The 14625-nt window shown below is 42.6% G+C and overlaps 1 protein-coding gene across 2 annotated transcripts in view; it reads right to left on the bottom strand.

The window, feature by feature from the left end:
* Positions 1 to 14625, bottom strand: part of CBL (Cbl proto-oncogene) — a 45026-nt gene that overhangs the window by 12418 nt on the left and 17983 nt on the right. For both annotated transcript variants that reach the window (XM_074927431.1, XM_074927432.1), the window contains exons 3-9: positions 7499 to 7645; positions 6045 to 6201; positions 4424 to 4545; positions 3268 to 3405; positions 2371 to 2458; positions 1689 to 1820; positions 684 to 887 (exon numbers count right to left, since the gene is read on the bottom strand). In XM_074927431.1, the coding sequence (XP_074783532.1) occupies positions 684 to 887; positions 1689 to 1820; positions 2371 to 2458; positions 3268 to 3405; positions 4424 to 4545; positions 6045 to 6201; positions 7499 to 7645 (988 nt within the window). The remainder of the gene's footprint in view (positions 1 to 683; positions 888 to 1688; positions 1821 to 2370; positions 2459 to 3267; positions 3406 to 4423; positions 4546 to 6044; positions 6202 to 7498; positions 7646 to 14625) is intronic.

Below are 14625 nucleotides of genomic sequence, written 5' to 3'. Positions count from 1 at the left end.
GTCCAAACACACTTCCCTAAGCAGTGAAACAACAGATGCGCAAGAGCAACAACAAGCTTTTAAAAAAAAACCCATGCAGGGATCCATAAAGAATGTCTGTCTTGTACACACCTCCTGGAACTAAGTAGCACTAATAGCAAAGAGTTATCACACCTTTATTATACAAATTTATCAGACACCATATAAAAAGATGACAGTCAAATTGTCTTCCTCAGCAAAACAGCCTGCCCTCTACCCGGTTAGTCATCAGGACCTTGTGAAGACGGTGTCTGGCTGTCTGTATTCATCACTGGGGAGAATGGATGAATTTTTGCTGATAGGGGTGAACTATGGGCAATAAAAGCGGCATTGCTACGCACGCAGAGAAGTGTTCTAAACCTAGCTCTTACATTCCAATAGGTCAAGCCAGCCTTTTCACCTTCCTAAGGATCCTTTCAAGGCAACACACAAAAGATCAAAGATTTCAAAGTGTGATCTACACCGCTTATTAGAACTGACAGTTTGAACTGAACTGACAAAACTGAACCTAAATCCCTGCTTTCCATCCTGAGTAAAACCTTTTCTGTTATCAGGTCTGACAACCCTCCCACCCACAAATCACTAAGACCACAGAAAACTGATGGAGAACATTCAGTCTTTGTACGTATTGCCACTTCTACTACCACAAGCTCTGGTGAGCTTACTTTGGTACCAGCGAGTTCTTTCATCATGAAGAGGGAATCATCAGCTCTGTCGTCATCATCATCATCATAATTGGGTGAGGGAGTTCCTTCTGCCCCTTGCCGTGATAACCCTCCTCCTCCTCTGGGGTCGAATGGGTCTACTACAATTGGCTCCGTGCCTTTGATTTCACAGCGGCAAAATGGACAACCCTGGCCTTCTGATTCCTTCAGGGAAGAGAAGAGATCTGTTACCACAGCCACTCTGATGCAGAAATTAAAACGCACAGTTAAGATACAAAGAGCTTTAAAACCTCTTTCAACTGAGAGGAAGACAGGAAGGCAAACTGGGCTACAAATATGGAGTATTTTCTCTCTGAAGTAGAAACAGCTTCTTAGCAAGTCCTCACACTTCTTGCCTAATCCCAGCTTAAGAGATCAGGCATCGGGCAGAGGGAACTGGGGGGGTTCATTCTGGAGAAGAGGAGGCTGAGGGGAGACCTCCTGGCCCTCTGCAACTCCCTGCCAGGAGGGGGCAGAGAGGGGGGATGAGTCTCTGGAGCCAAGGCCCCAGCGCCAGGCCCCGAGGGAATGGCCTCAAGCTGCCCAGGGCAGGGTCAGGCTGGCTCTGAGGAAGGATTTCTGTGCAGAAGGGGCTGTTGGGCGTTGGAATGGGCTGCCCAGGGCAGGGGGGGAGTCCCCGGGATCCCTGGGGGAGTTGAAGAGTCGGGCTGAGCCAGCGCTGAGGGATCTGGGGGAGTTGGGAATGGTCAGGGTGAGGTTCATGGTTGGACTGGAGGAGCTTCAAGGTCCTTTCCAACCCAGATGATTCTGTGATCTAATCGCCTTCGCCCTGCGCTGGTGAAGCTGGCACTGGTGCACTGCTGTTACTGAACTATGAGCTTATGTCCCCAGTTGTGCTATCTTATCTCCATACCTGAAGGAAACGGAATAGTTTTGAGAAGAGAAGATACCCGTGAAAGACCAAAGAGCTTCACTCAGAGAGATTAACAAGAGACAACGCCTCACCTGCCACGCAGTGAGACAGGACGTGCACATCAGATGGCCACACGGTTCAATCTTCACATCCTTGTCATTTTCAGCACATATTTTACACAGCTGAAACGTGGAGCCCATCTCGCAGTACAATTCATATTGTTCCTTAGGGAAAGACAGACAGACATGGTTGATACTGTAAAACAACAAGCACCCTTAGTCACAGCTACGAGAAACTCAACACAAGATTTGCAGGGGGAAAAAAAATAAAATCCGAGCGCAGTGCAAAGAACAGAAGTTTGCAAAGATTTCACTATAATTTTATGTACTAGATACATCTGTCAGGCTCTGAAAAAAGTGGACTTCAAGTTACCCCAGACTGTCATTTAGGTGTCCCAAGGACAGCCTGGGAAAGCAGGGCTCAGGACACGTTGAATGGCACAAAAGCATGAATATTTGGCAGAACATTCTAAAAAAAAAAAATTAAAAAATCTTAAAATCTGTCAGCCCTGCATAAAACTTCATCTAACCTTTGCAGTCTCCTCTGCCCATCCCTATCATTCAAAGATTTCTGCAACTCCTGTAAAATACAATACCTCAGCCTTAAAAACAAGTCTTGGGGATACCAAATACGACAGAATTGTATAAACAACTAAGGAGGCTAGAAATTAGAAAGGAAGAAAGCAAGTTTGATGGCATAGAATACTCTGCTCACCTGTGTAACTTTAATGTGGTCCTGAGGTGTGGGCTCACACAAGCCAGTCAAGTCAGGATTCTGATTCCGGCCATCGGGAAATAAATAACTGTAAGCAGTTGGGGAAAAAAAAGATCTCTCTCTCTATATGTGCATAGACACAGATGCATACACACACAGGCACACACATAAAGGTTTCTTTTGGGGATGGTAGAGGAAAGAAAGAATGAGGGTGAGAAGTGAGGGGTGGGAATTCAAGGTATTCTGAACTCAAAAGATGTTTTGGAACAATTTTACCATTGGACAAAACCCAAACATGTCATTCTTAAAAGTAAAAAGAAGCTTGTCTTCCCTCCCGGCAGCAATTTTTATTTTAAACAGGATGTTATGGTCCCAGACTACTCTTCTTAAATTATCCTATAGTGAAACCGCAATATCCAGAGTAAGAAGACTGGCGCCATAATATCAGTTGCAGTGGCTCAAATTAAGGACTCGACTGGGAAAGAATCAATGACAAGGGAAACTCTGACGCACCCTTATCGTCGGCTACTGCAAAGGCCAGTCTAGCTCTCCAGTGCAAAAACCAGCCATCTGAGCACTCCCGAGTGTCAAAACAGTTCAGCAGATGAATTACTCCACTGACCTCAACGGGACTAGTCACATGATTGAACTGTTTTGTGTTGAATCAAGGTCTAAATAAAAGGGAAGAGCTCAGTGATATCGAAAAGGGCCTCAGCGATGTCAACAGCGATTGCTTGACCTCTGCAACGTGCTGCCTCTCCTGTGGAGTCGAGAATGTGTGATGAACCCAGAGGGTATGTTTTTCCCATTCAACTGACTTTAAGACCTCACCACAGGATTAACATTTATAAAACAAACAGTGGAAAAGGGCAAGAAACTTGTGATGAAGTTACTTACAAGCCTTCCCTGAAGCCATCAATCAGTGCTTGAAAAAGAGGTTTGTTGTGGGGGATTGTCTGAAGGATGTTCCCATCTGCAGTGACATAGCCAATGGCCCACTGACCGAGTCGTGTACAACTCAGTCGGAAAATGTAACTAAAAACACACAAAGGAAAGGAAACTTCAGTTTGGACAAAAACAGACAGAAAAGATTAAATGTCAAGTAGGCAGCCTTTGTCTGGCTCTATCAAGACAGCAAATAAAAACTGGTAGGAATAACCTGATGATTCCTCAATTTACCCCCAGGCAGATCAAAGGATAACCCTGTAATCTGATACGAAGTGAGAAAACCATCCAAGAACTGGTCTTCAGGTGAAATTAAACCCAGAATCCAGAGCAAGAAAAGTTAGCATCCTTAAAATCATTTGTTCCAAATCAACTTTAAAAAAAACCCCAACAAACAACAAAACCAACAACCAGGCTACACGAGGTTTCCATTTTTAAAACCAGCGCAGAGCTAATCACATAGTAACAACCTCCAGGAATGAACACTTGGCCCTTCCTGCATAAAGAGAAATCTGTTAGCCCTGTTGCACTGGGCCAAGTTCTACCCAGAACATTAGGTAGCCCAAAACTGCTCATGCCCACAGCCCCCCCAGAGGCAGGCGTTGCCTCCCACAGCCTCTGAAGCGTGCTCAGCCCGCAGCATCACCTTGCATACTCTGCCCAGCACGCTGCTTTCTGCCAGAGCAAATACTGGTCAGGTGCTTGGTCTGTCCGGAGTTGGCTTCACATGTACACAATAATTCTGGGGGCTGCAATCCATTCAGTTTTTGGTTTTACACATATACATCAGAGTGTTACGGGACGGATGGATACATTCCCTTACTCATGGTCCTAAGCAGCCCACCCTGTAGGCTCACTCCGGCAGTGTCTGCCTCTGCAGTCTGCCCATGCCTGAGGGAGCTGTTGTGACAACCGGCGGGGTGGGCAGGAGAAAAATCACCACACGGAGGATAATCTCCAAACACAGGGCAAGCTAGGGTTTTTCACAGTTTACGTTTCTGAGGAAGGAAGACAAAACCAAAATAAAACCAATCTCCTCCTCAGATAGAGCAGTCATCAGAGATGTTAGCAAGAACGCTCAAAAACGTCACTGCTGTCAAGCACTAACCTGCCAGGTTTGTGAATGAATTTCTGAAGCCGGGCTTTCACCTCATCATAGGTTAGGAATGCCATATAACCAGGATGAGTCACTGCTAGGCTATTCCAGTTCCTGAGCAAGGACGACCATGGCTAGAGAAACAACAAAGAAATACATTAACCGTGCACTTCTGAAACGTATCAACACACACAGTGTTCCTTAACCAAATGGATCAGTTAAAGAAGCAGGTTTCTTATCCATCATAAAGCCAGCAGAGGAACTAAAAGCCACATTCTCATAGAGCAGCCTTAGCATTTGAGTTTCCTTCATTAGTGATAAAAACATCACCTAAGCCAGACCTTAATCAAAGCTCCTTTAATAAATGCTAAGGGGGAAGTCACTGAGGTCACAAAAAGACAGCTCAGGAATAGCCGCCAATTTATGCTGCTTCTGCAGAAAAAATGACTCATTCCTGAGATAGGGATAAAGACAGGAGTTTAATAAGCTTATGCACAGAACCAGAAACCATGACTAGTCTGATCTCTAATACCAACTTCCTCCAGGGCCTCAGGAAAGTGACCTCCCCTCTCTGTCTCAGTATCACTGTGCTTGTGACTGTTCCTTAACCACCTCAACCTCACTTGGGTGTGGCAAAGATTACTAGCTAATTCAAGATTTGAACAACTAAACCAGCACATACGTGTTAATTATTCCTTAAATATCATACAAAAAAATCGTAACAATCGTTCGAAAGCTCTCAATCCTGAGTAGGGCTCGGCTGTCTAAATCTCACCCAATTTTTTTCCAAATTTCTCAATCTGTCTAAAAGAAGATATCAGCTCTCCCTAAAAATTTTGCACCTCTTGGAAACTGCAGCAACTCTTAACTTGCTCTTTATGTACTATAGTTGGAAAAAGTACTGAATGAGATCAGCTACATTGCAACACGGAACATGGGAATTTTTCATCTAGACATATCTTAATTACAACCCACCCTATCACATGGGAAAAGGCAAGTCAGAGCCAAAGAAGTAAGTGTTTGTTCTTGTACACAGCCAATTGCACCACCAGAAGCTGTGTTTTTGAGTTTAGCACTGACTGTGGGTTAGAATTTTACCTATTATTAGTAATCACTTCAGTAATACAGGTATTTCTCATGCACAGAACACAGACATGCCCACAACATGCTGGCTGTGTCAGATCAAAAGCCAGGAAGCCCAAATTTCCATGCTCATGCTCCATCCTGAACAACCACCACCACCCCCCCCGCTGGAAAATAAATCTGACAAGAAAGAAAAGGACAAGGAAAGACAGAGTGATAAACTAAGCTTCACATTTCCTGGCTTACAGAAGTTGTGTCAGAACTTCAGTCTAAAAGCGACCTTTGAAAGGGAAAAACTGATTCAGGAGAGGATACTGAATGTGCAGTATATATTTAGACAATTTTTACTTCTACAACCAGAAGTATCACACACATAATATAGGGTCCTAAGTATTACTAGAGGAGTTTAGGGGATGAAGGGCAAGACAACCAAATCCCTTACTGAATAAATAATATCATTTTAGTGTGTAAAAATAGTTTGTCCTGGGAAATGGGTCTAACGGGAAGCACTGAGACACATTTCAAGTGATACACATTCCTCAATTCTTACCTGAAAAAGTCGCGTGAAAATATCAAATTCAAATACTGAAATGTAGTCATTGCACGTCAAGTCAATCGTTGACTTCAAAGCCATGGCTTCCAGCCCTGAACTGATGGGATGCACTTCATGCAAGGCCTGACGGAAGCTTTTCCAAGGAACGATAGTCCTGGGGAAAACCAAACCACCTGTAAATGTGGGATGTCTGAAGACCACCACCATGTACATACCTTACACCTTTTTTTTTTGGTGAGTATTCACCTCACCATAACGGAAGAGAGGAAAATCAAAATTAGCCACAAGAGATTTATTCATGTTGTACAAGGAGAGGATTTCTTGGTATCGCAGGAAATTAGCAGTCAAACGAACTTCAGACAATTTTCTCTGCATATGCAAAATCTTGGAATCTGAAGTCCAGCTCTGCTTTCTCCTTTCCCTTTTTCTGCAGCTCTATCATGTCAAAGCTTGTATGTACCCTGGGCTGTCCACAACCATCGCTTGAAAAGAATTTCATAGTTTTGCAGCTGGTAGAGAAGGAGTTAACAATAAGTCTTTTAGCAGAGGTCTAGATAGTTAAAAAAAAGCTGCAAACAATTCTCTAAAGAAGGATTAACTGGAGAAGTAAGATAATCAGAAGCCAAAATAGAGGCTCCTGTTTAAAGGAGTATTTTCCTTCTTTTAAAATATCAAGTGGAATAGAAACACGGAAGCTGGCTAGCTTCAGACAACTTGTTATCCATGAGTAAATATATTATTGCTTTTTGCTCTGACAGCTACTAATTCAACTTTTTATGTGAAGTACCTTAGTTAGAAAGCAGTACCCAATTCCATTAACTTTATAATCCTCAAACCTCTACAGTTCATTTAGTCGGTGTTTTATTAGACACAAAAATTAAAACGGATGTTTCAACAGTTTGCACGCAAATATACATTGCACTTCACTTTCTCCTTCATTCGATCTTAAGAAAGCCATCAGGCAAATTGACAAAAGTTCAGAGAAGCCAGAAGAAAGGTGACTTAAGTGATTGGAAAGACTAATTGGAGGGAACATTTAAAGAATTTACTAACATTGGGGGCATGCTAACCTCTGGAAGAGGAAAGCAGATTATTTTGCACAGTTTGTGGAGTTCACATACAAATTAAGGAATCAAGTAGAGGAAAATTTAAGATGAATAATCAAGGGAAACTCTGACAAGAGTCTCCAAGGGAAAGTGGGGAAAGACCCATCACTTGACACATTTAAAACAAGACAGGACAAAGAACTGGGAATTACGGTGTAGGAACAATCCTGTATCTCATCCCAGAGAGTGGACCAAATGACTAGTAGGTTTCTCCCATCATTCATTTTTAACCTGACAAAGATCTTTCTGAACTACAAACCAAATTTAAAAAAAAAAAAAAAAAAAAAGAGCGCTATGTGCAATTTGTTCCCACATCTCTGGTTTTAAGCATAGTTAGAAACTTACTTTTCACCAAAAGCCTTTCTCCAAAATTCTGCAGCATCTGCCTTGGTGATCCGGAACGTGTCTCCTTGGAAAAGGCCGTTTGGGAAAATACCTTTGAGTTCTGCCAGCATGTGGCTGAATATCAGGGATAACTTTGTCAGGTTACGCCTACAAAGGACCACAAAACCAAAAGTTTCTTTTAGAAAAGACAGACGTGGTTTGGCACTCTGAACGAAATAAAAACAGTACCTACTTATTGCAATTCAAGCAGTATCCCAGCCTAGAAAGCTCCTGTTTGGGACCACCTTTCAAGCATTTACCCACATTCAGAACACAACCATCACATGGTATTTATCAGCAAGGTCTGTGTTTCTCAAGACATCTTCCACATGACTAACTCTGCACAATCTCTTTGAGGTGGGAAGATTCTTTCCAAGGCAAACCCACCCCCCCAAGGAAATACGTTCCCAGAAAATGCCCCAAACCAATATTCCAACCTTACCTACTAAGTAACAGCATAACCAGAGCCAAAACCTCATCAGACTCCTTTGCTCTTGGGTCCGAAAAGTCCTTAAGAGAGCACGTAAAACTACTACAGCCCTAGACCATGTCAGCTGAATGTCTTTCCAAGTCTCCAGAGGGTCCCAACACAACAGATTCACTCAGAGATCTTCTAGCCAATAACAACAGGCCCAGCTCCCAAGGGAAGGTCAAAACACCTGCAGGTTTTTTCTGAAATGGTCATAACTTATGTGCAAAAGCTTGATGGTCAAGGTACTCACCATACTGTGTTGAGTAATTATCCAACTTGTATTACTAATTAGTAGCCCAAGTACCTTCTCTGCCTGATAACACTCGTGTATCAGAATCGCTTTCTAAACTGAAGAGGGAAAGTTGGAGAAGAAGAGAAAATATATTCTCTGCTTTGGATTTAGTCAATGTGCAAAAGATTTCCAGAAACAGAAGACAGGAGAACCACAGCCCAATCGAGAGGACACAGCAGCACAAGGAGCATTTTGGGGTACGTGCTTCACAAGAAAGCAGCACTGGATTGGCATCAAATTCCAGCAGTACAAACCGCAGCCCAGGACTGCTTTTCCCCTCCTTGTAGTCTTAGTGACTGTATTAAGGAGCTAAGTTCCACGTTGTATCTGTGCTGTGCAGAAACGGAGCTAGCTTGGGTACCTTAAAGCATCGGTGCCTGTAGCAGTACAGGAATATCAACAGTATTCCTACTTAGGAGTCAAACAGCATTATTACACACTAGAGAGGTCGCGTTCTACTCAAAGATGGAAAAAAAAAAAAAAATCTATTCACTAGTGGCACCTCTTTCTCTCATTCCTTTATCCAAATAAAGGATGACTATCTTCTCTACTCCATTACATTCTCCATCTGCTAGGAAAATGGAGTTCCTGAAAAGAGACAAGGGTATTTCTAGGCCAGAGGCTTTTTTTTTTTCACTCCCATATCACATGCTTGTAGGTAAGAGAAGGAACCAGCATCATGTGGGAAAGGACAACTTCTAAGTTATGTCCAACTGACCAGAGCTGGTCAGAAGGCTACATCAACCACCAAGGCACTGCACAGACCCAGTTATGACACTGAGCAACAAGTTATTTTGCAGACTTCAAAACACCGAACTACTCAGAGAGGGGCTAGAAGCATCCCCAGGCACACGGTATTTCCTTAATGCCTTGTTTTCCAAGCTCCCTAAGCGTGCCATCTCCCTGAAGACAGCTCTGTTTGGCAGCAAACTACACTCGCCCTGGGTTTCAGCCTTTCACCAATTTCTAGCATTCTGGTTGGATTGTTTCCAATGACTTAAATCTTGGACATTTTTCAGATACCACTTGCTCCAGACACGCTATTCCTAGCTGAAGTACTTATCCTGTTAATCTGCCTGACCGCAGAACTGACCTACCAGATAGGTAACGGCCTTTAGGGCCTTCTGCAAAAATTCTCTGCACATTTGGGCTTGGGTATTCTAGCTCCGTATCATACTTTTTAAGAGTCTAAACTCAACTGCAGGTGACCTACTTCATTTGACATATATTCTACTATTTACTCCGCTCCACACGAGCCCTTTAGCTGTGCCATAATACAGTCTGGGTGGACTAGAAGGTAGACAAGGACTCAAAACTATAAATCTTCTTTGACAGTAGTTCTCCTCCCTTACCCTGATTTATTCAACTACGTTTCAATCTGTGCCTCAGCAATGAAAGTTGCTCAAAGTGTTTAGAGAAGGTGCCAGCTATACAGCAAGGGATTCTGGCTTTTGTCATTTCCTACGCCTCCAACAACAACAGGTGCTCAAGACTAACATAAGTAAAACCCCCCCAGATGCACTTCTATATAGGCTGCTCTATCCAGCAGCTCTCTACTGGATGCATTACACATTTAAACTGTGTATTTTAAAACAGTTATACGATTTGGGTGTTTGCTTCTATAAACAGACTGAAAAGCTTTATCGTTCATCATCTTTGTCTCATAACTGTCCTCTACAGAAAGAGGCTGTTAAAGTCCCCTTGCCCTGCTGGGGTATCACATTTTCCAGTCAGCCTGCTTTTGCAGTTTTGTTACACCTTTGGAGTGCTACTGTAATGCCTCAACTTCTGCTCTTAGGAAGCTTTATAGAGCATGTCTTAAAAAAAAACCTATAGAGGATAGATAACTGCATGTAGGAAAAACTAAGCTGTAGCAGAACAAAGTAATGGCTTCCCATGGGGTCACAGACATATTTATGAAGCTCAGTGGCTCAGGACCTAGATGTGTGGATACACAGAGAAGCTGCAGCAGCACAAAGCAAGGCTGTTACCTTATCAGTAGCATCAGTTTATGTATCTCCGCCCCTCCTTGCCCTGTGTAATGTTAAGTAATTCAAAGTTGCATGTTCCTCTTTCCAGCAGCAGATAAACGACTTCCCATTTACCAGGGAAAGGTTCAGATTCTGAGGCACAGCCACTGGCTAACCCTACAGAAAAGATGATTTAACTGTACACTCACACCCCAGGTCCATCCCTCCCGAGGGCAGGTCCTCACACCACATCCTTGCAATACCTCTGGTTGACAAACACTAGGAAAAACTGCCAACCAGCAGTTCTAGCTGTGGAGCTTGTTCCCCAAGTCATGTTCTGAAAGTCCTCATTTCCATAAAATGACAGAAAAAAGGCCAGTTTATAGCAGCGCAAGGAAAAAAACACACCGTGCTATTATCAATCATTTAATCCATCTAAAACTCAAGCAAAAAAGAAGATAGTAGTTGTTTTTATTAAGTTCATAAAATAATTTTTGCTCAAGCCTCCATTTTTATTACACTAACATGGAAGTAACTGGTAGGAATTAAATTCTGAATAATTTCCCCGAAGGGTTAGCATGCAATATTTGTGTGCAGTCCCACACAGGTAAAGTGGCATCTCACAGCAATGCATTAACGCCCGGTGACTAAAAAACCAGCAATCCAAAAGCTGTTAAGGTATATGGCACAAGCCAGCACTCTCACCACCTGAAAAGTCACGTCCTATTTGTGAAAAAAAAAAATAAAAATCTAAGCAGGCTTGAAACTCGTGTATGCAATATTTGGTAGACAGAAGAAAAGTCATTTCAGGCATATACTCTGCTCTTGCTGCCCATGACAGTGTGAAAATTTGGGTATGATCATGCAAGCACACTTACCCATTTCTGACCTTCCGATAAGAAGCTAAGTGAACAAGTGCAGGGTTTAAACAAAGCAACAGTTAACTGGGTCCAGTTGCTCAACACTTCTGCTCCCTCAGCTGAGTTTCAGGAAGTGCTCGCACCCAGCTGAGCACATCATTTCAGCAAGAGAATTTCTACAGGCTTAAAGAGGGATAAACAAATGATTTTACAGACACCCGTCGAAGGCCTGCTGCCAAAATAGTTTATAATATCTGAAAATTTTCAATTCTTAAGGTTATCATCATTTTTTAGAAATATTCAGCTGTATCTCTGGTGACAGAAAACCACAGGAAATTAATATAAACTGCAGAATATTTTATGTTAGTAACTAGCTTTTATACAGCAAGTAGTTACCAATCCTGTGCTAAAAGGACAAACTTTTTTTTTCAAGAGTGCACTCCTTTATTTTAACAAGTTATGCAGTTTTAAATTAATAGACCAAACGCCTGCAATTACAGTGAACATTTTTATGAGCAGATCAAAGTTTAGTGATTACGACTGTATTTTATTTTTAGTTACATCAGCAACTGTCCTCATCTCCATTGCTTCAACTGAACAGAAGTGTTCTCCCTGAGAAAGGGTGATATTTTCAAAGGACACATAAGTGACGGAGAGCAGAGGTTCACAAACATTTTTGGCTACAGACCTCCAGCAGTCTTCCGCGTTTCTTATAAACTATGATGCCCCTTTTTCCAACTTTTAGCTAAACACAGGAACGAACACAAAAACTGTTACCAAGAGTTGCACAAGAGGTATGCCAGCCACAGTTTGGGAATCACTGACTTAGGCACTTAAACCCCGCTAACAGTCAGTGGAATTTAAACGCTTGTTATATCAGCACTTCTGAAAACATCACCCAGGGACCACAGGCCACATCAGTTGGCTCTCCTCACTGCAGCTGAGCCGAGAGCAACACCTGTACCGGCTTCAAAGAACCACGGGACGTTTCTCTCCGGTGGTTACGTCCAGGGGCAGAGCAACAGCTACAGTTCAGGCAGGATTTCGTGTTCCTGCGAGCGCTTTCACATCTATGCGCCAAGTATTCAGCTTCGTATTGTTAGACGGTGAATCAACAACAGTAAAAGTGAAAGCTTAGAAAGCCAAATATTTTTTCACTCTATACAGTAACCAAATATTTTACTAAGACACACCTGCAGCTCCAGCACGCAGGCATTATTCCTTCCACACGATATTAAAGAAATAGCTCTCTGTTAACAACACAGAAAAAACCATCACCAGAGCCTGTTTAGCTGCAATTACACTCGACTGGAAAACTGCGCTAGCTTGACACTGACAGGGCTCTAAAGATGCAGGTCTCAAGCAACCATTTTGGGGAACAAAGAAAAAAAAAAAATCAGCATGAAGCAAGATTATTTCTTCAGTTACCCAAGTGCTCATTAATCTGCGGGTTCCCCAAGGCCAGGCCAGCCCTGCCGGCAGCTCTGCGAGCCGAACAGGCATGTTCCTTCATCCTCCCTCCTCCGTGCCCCCTCTGCTGTGGTTGTGCTACTTCCTTCCTGCTTCATGCCTGGTTTTGCTCCACACATCTTAGCGGAAGCCAAAAGGTCGAGCAGGCACTTCCATTTGCAGCACAGTTCTTCATTGCAGCCCCTCCACCGGCCGGCCCCCAGCTGGGTTTTCTGGTGCTGTTGCCTCCCCCAGACCTATCACAGATTTTTTTTTTTTTTTTTTTTTCTTTTCCAGTTTCCTGTTTGCTGGACAAAAGCGTTTTTCCACCACGTAGGCTCAGCCTTGCAAAGAGCAGGCGAGGGTTTTAATGACAGCGTTGCCTCTTTCAGCTGCCTCGACACCATTAGTTAAATTAATTCACGTTACAAAGTCATACAGCACCTAATGTGCTTCATAACTAGAATGCCTTCTTACCTCAAGGCAGTGTTAACGTAGCACTACCCTTTCTGCCACTGCCAGCTAGAATTTTTTCATTTTATTACAGTATTTCTCAACTACTTCACAGCTAACCAACTGACAGAGCGTAATTTTGGTTCCTCACATGCAGCAAAGACCTCTCCACTGGCTGATTTAGTCACAATGTTGTGCTCACATGCCACAATTCGACATTGACTGTCACGTCTGGAAAGCTCGTTCTGTTGAAAGCATGCTACGAACACGGCTGTGCGGAGGAATCGAGAGCTGTAACACAAGAAAACCAACAAAGGCTTCACTTCTGAAGTTATTGTGTGTATTTCTTACATACCACCAAATTTTCAACAGGATTTTTGTATCTGCGTTCTCACTGACTTCAGTCACGCTTGTGAACACTGGGTTTTCACAAGGAACATTTGGCCTCTCCAAGAACAGGCTGCATTTAACAAAGACTCTTCATGGGAAGCTAAGGCAAACACAGCCACACCTCCGCCTTGGCCCCAAAACAAAATTAAGCTGAACGTGACTCAACTGACTTCATTTCAACACGTTTTCAAGAAAATGATTTCATAAAATCAGCGCCAAACCAGCTAAAAAAAAAATTTTAAAAAATCACACATCAATAATGACGATTCAGGAGGGTAAAAGGAATTCAAAACAGGGGACCTAAGTTACTGCAAAACCGTATTATTCAAAACTCAGGAGAAGGCACTCTCTACATGTCAAGTTGGCTGTTAAAAGGGGCATGACCCAAAAGGGCATCTCAACAAGAAATGCAATCTCAGTACGCTGGAAGAATTATTTCAAAGCATTTTTTTTTAAAGTATACCTATTTATTCTAATGGAAGATTAAAGGAAAAAGCCTTACAGAGGACTTGGGAGCATCTGACACTTTAGCACTAAACTCACTGACTGAAAGCTCCTAGAACAGACGACGTGGTTTCTAATTGCTTCTGTCCTCACAGAATTGCACAACTAACGCGTTCACCCAGGACAACTCAGATGCACCACTTCTCTTCTTCGGAAACTGTGCGTTTATTTAGTGACAGAATTACAAATTGATGGCTTGGAAAGGAGACCATTACCCAGCTAAACTGAGGGAAAACACACTCTAAATCACTGCACTATTATTCAGTACTACTGCTGAAAACTTGTATTTTATTTTTTTTTTAAGCAACTCACAGTCCAAAACGGTTTCTGTGGTATCGCAATTTCACATCTCCAGTGACTCTCCATCTAAGTTTGACATGCAGAGCTGCAAGCACAGTATAAATATTTCACTAGCTGAGCAATTAACGCTTGCTTTTCTGTAAATCACACCTCAGCAACCCTACTGATGGATGAGACTTAAATCCAGACTTTGGTACTCTTCTGGATATGAGATCATATTAAATTTCCTAAAAAAAAAAAAAAAAGGTTTTTTACCTCGTTTTACAGGTGAGACACCTGAAGGCAGAAAGAGCAAGTGCTGGAAATTAGAATTACAACTAAAGAATTTCTAAGTCCTTATCACATGCTCATTATTGCATTAGTACTTACTAAGTACTACTGCAAGAAACTATAACTAA

The sequence above is a fragment of the Athene noctua genome, chromosome 26 (genome assembly GCF_965140245.1).
Source record: "Athene noctua chromosome 26, bAthNoc1.hap1.1, whole genome shotgun sequence".
In the NCBI taxonomy this organism is placed as follows: Eukaryota; Metazoa; Chordata; class Aves; order Strigiformes; family Strigidae; genus Athene; species Athene noctua.
Note: the sequence above shows the minus strand (reverse complement) of the source record. Positions and strands in the feature narration are given on the sequence as shown.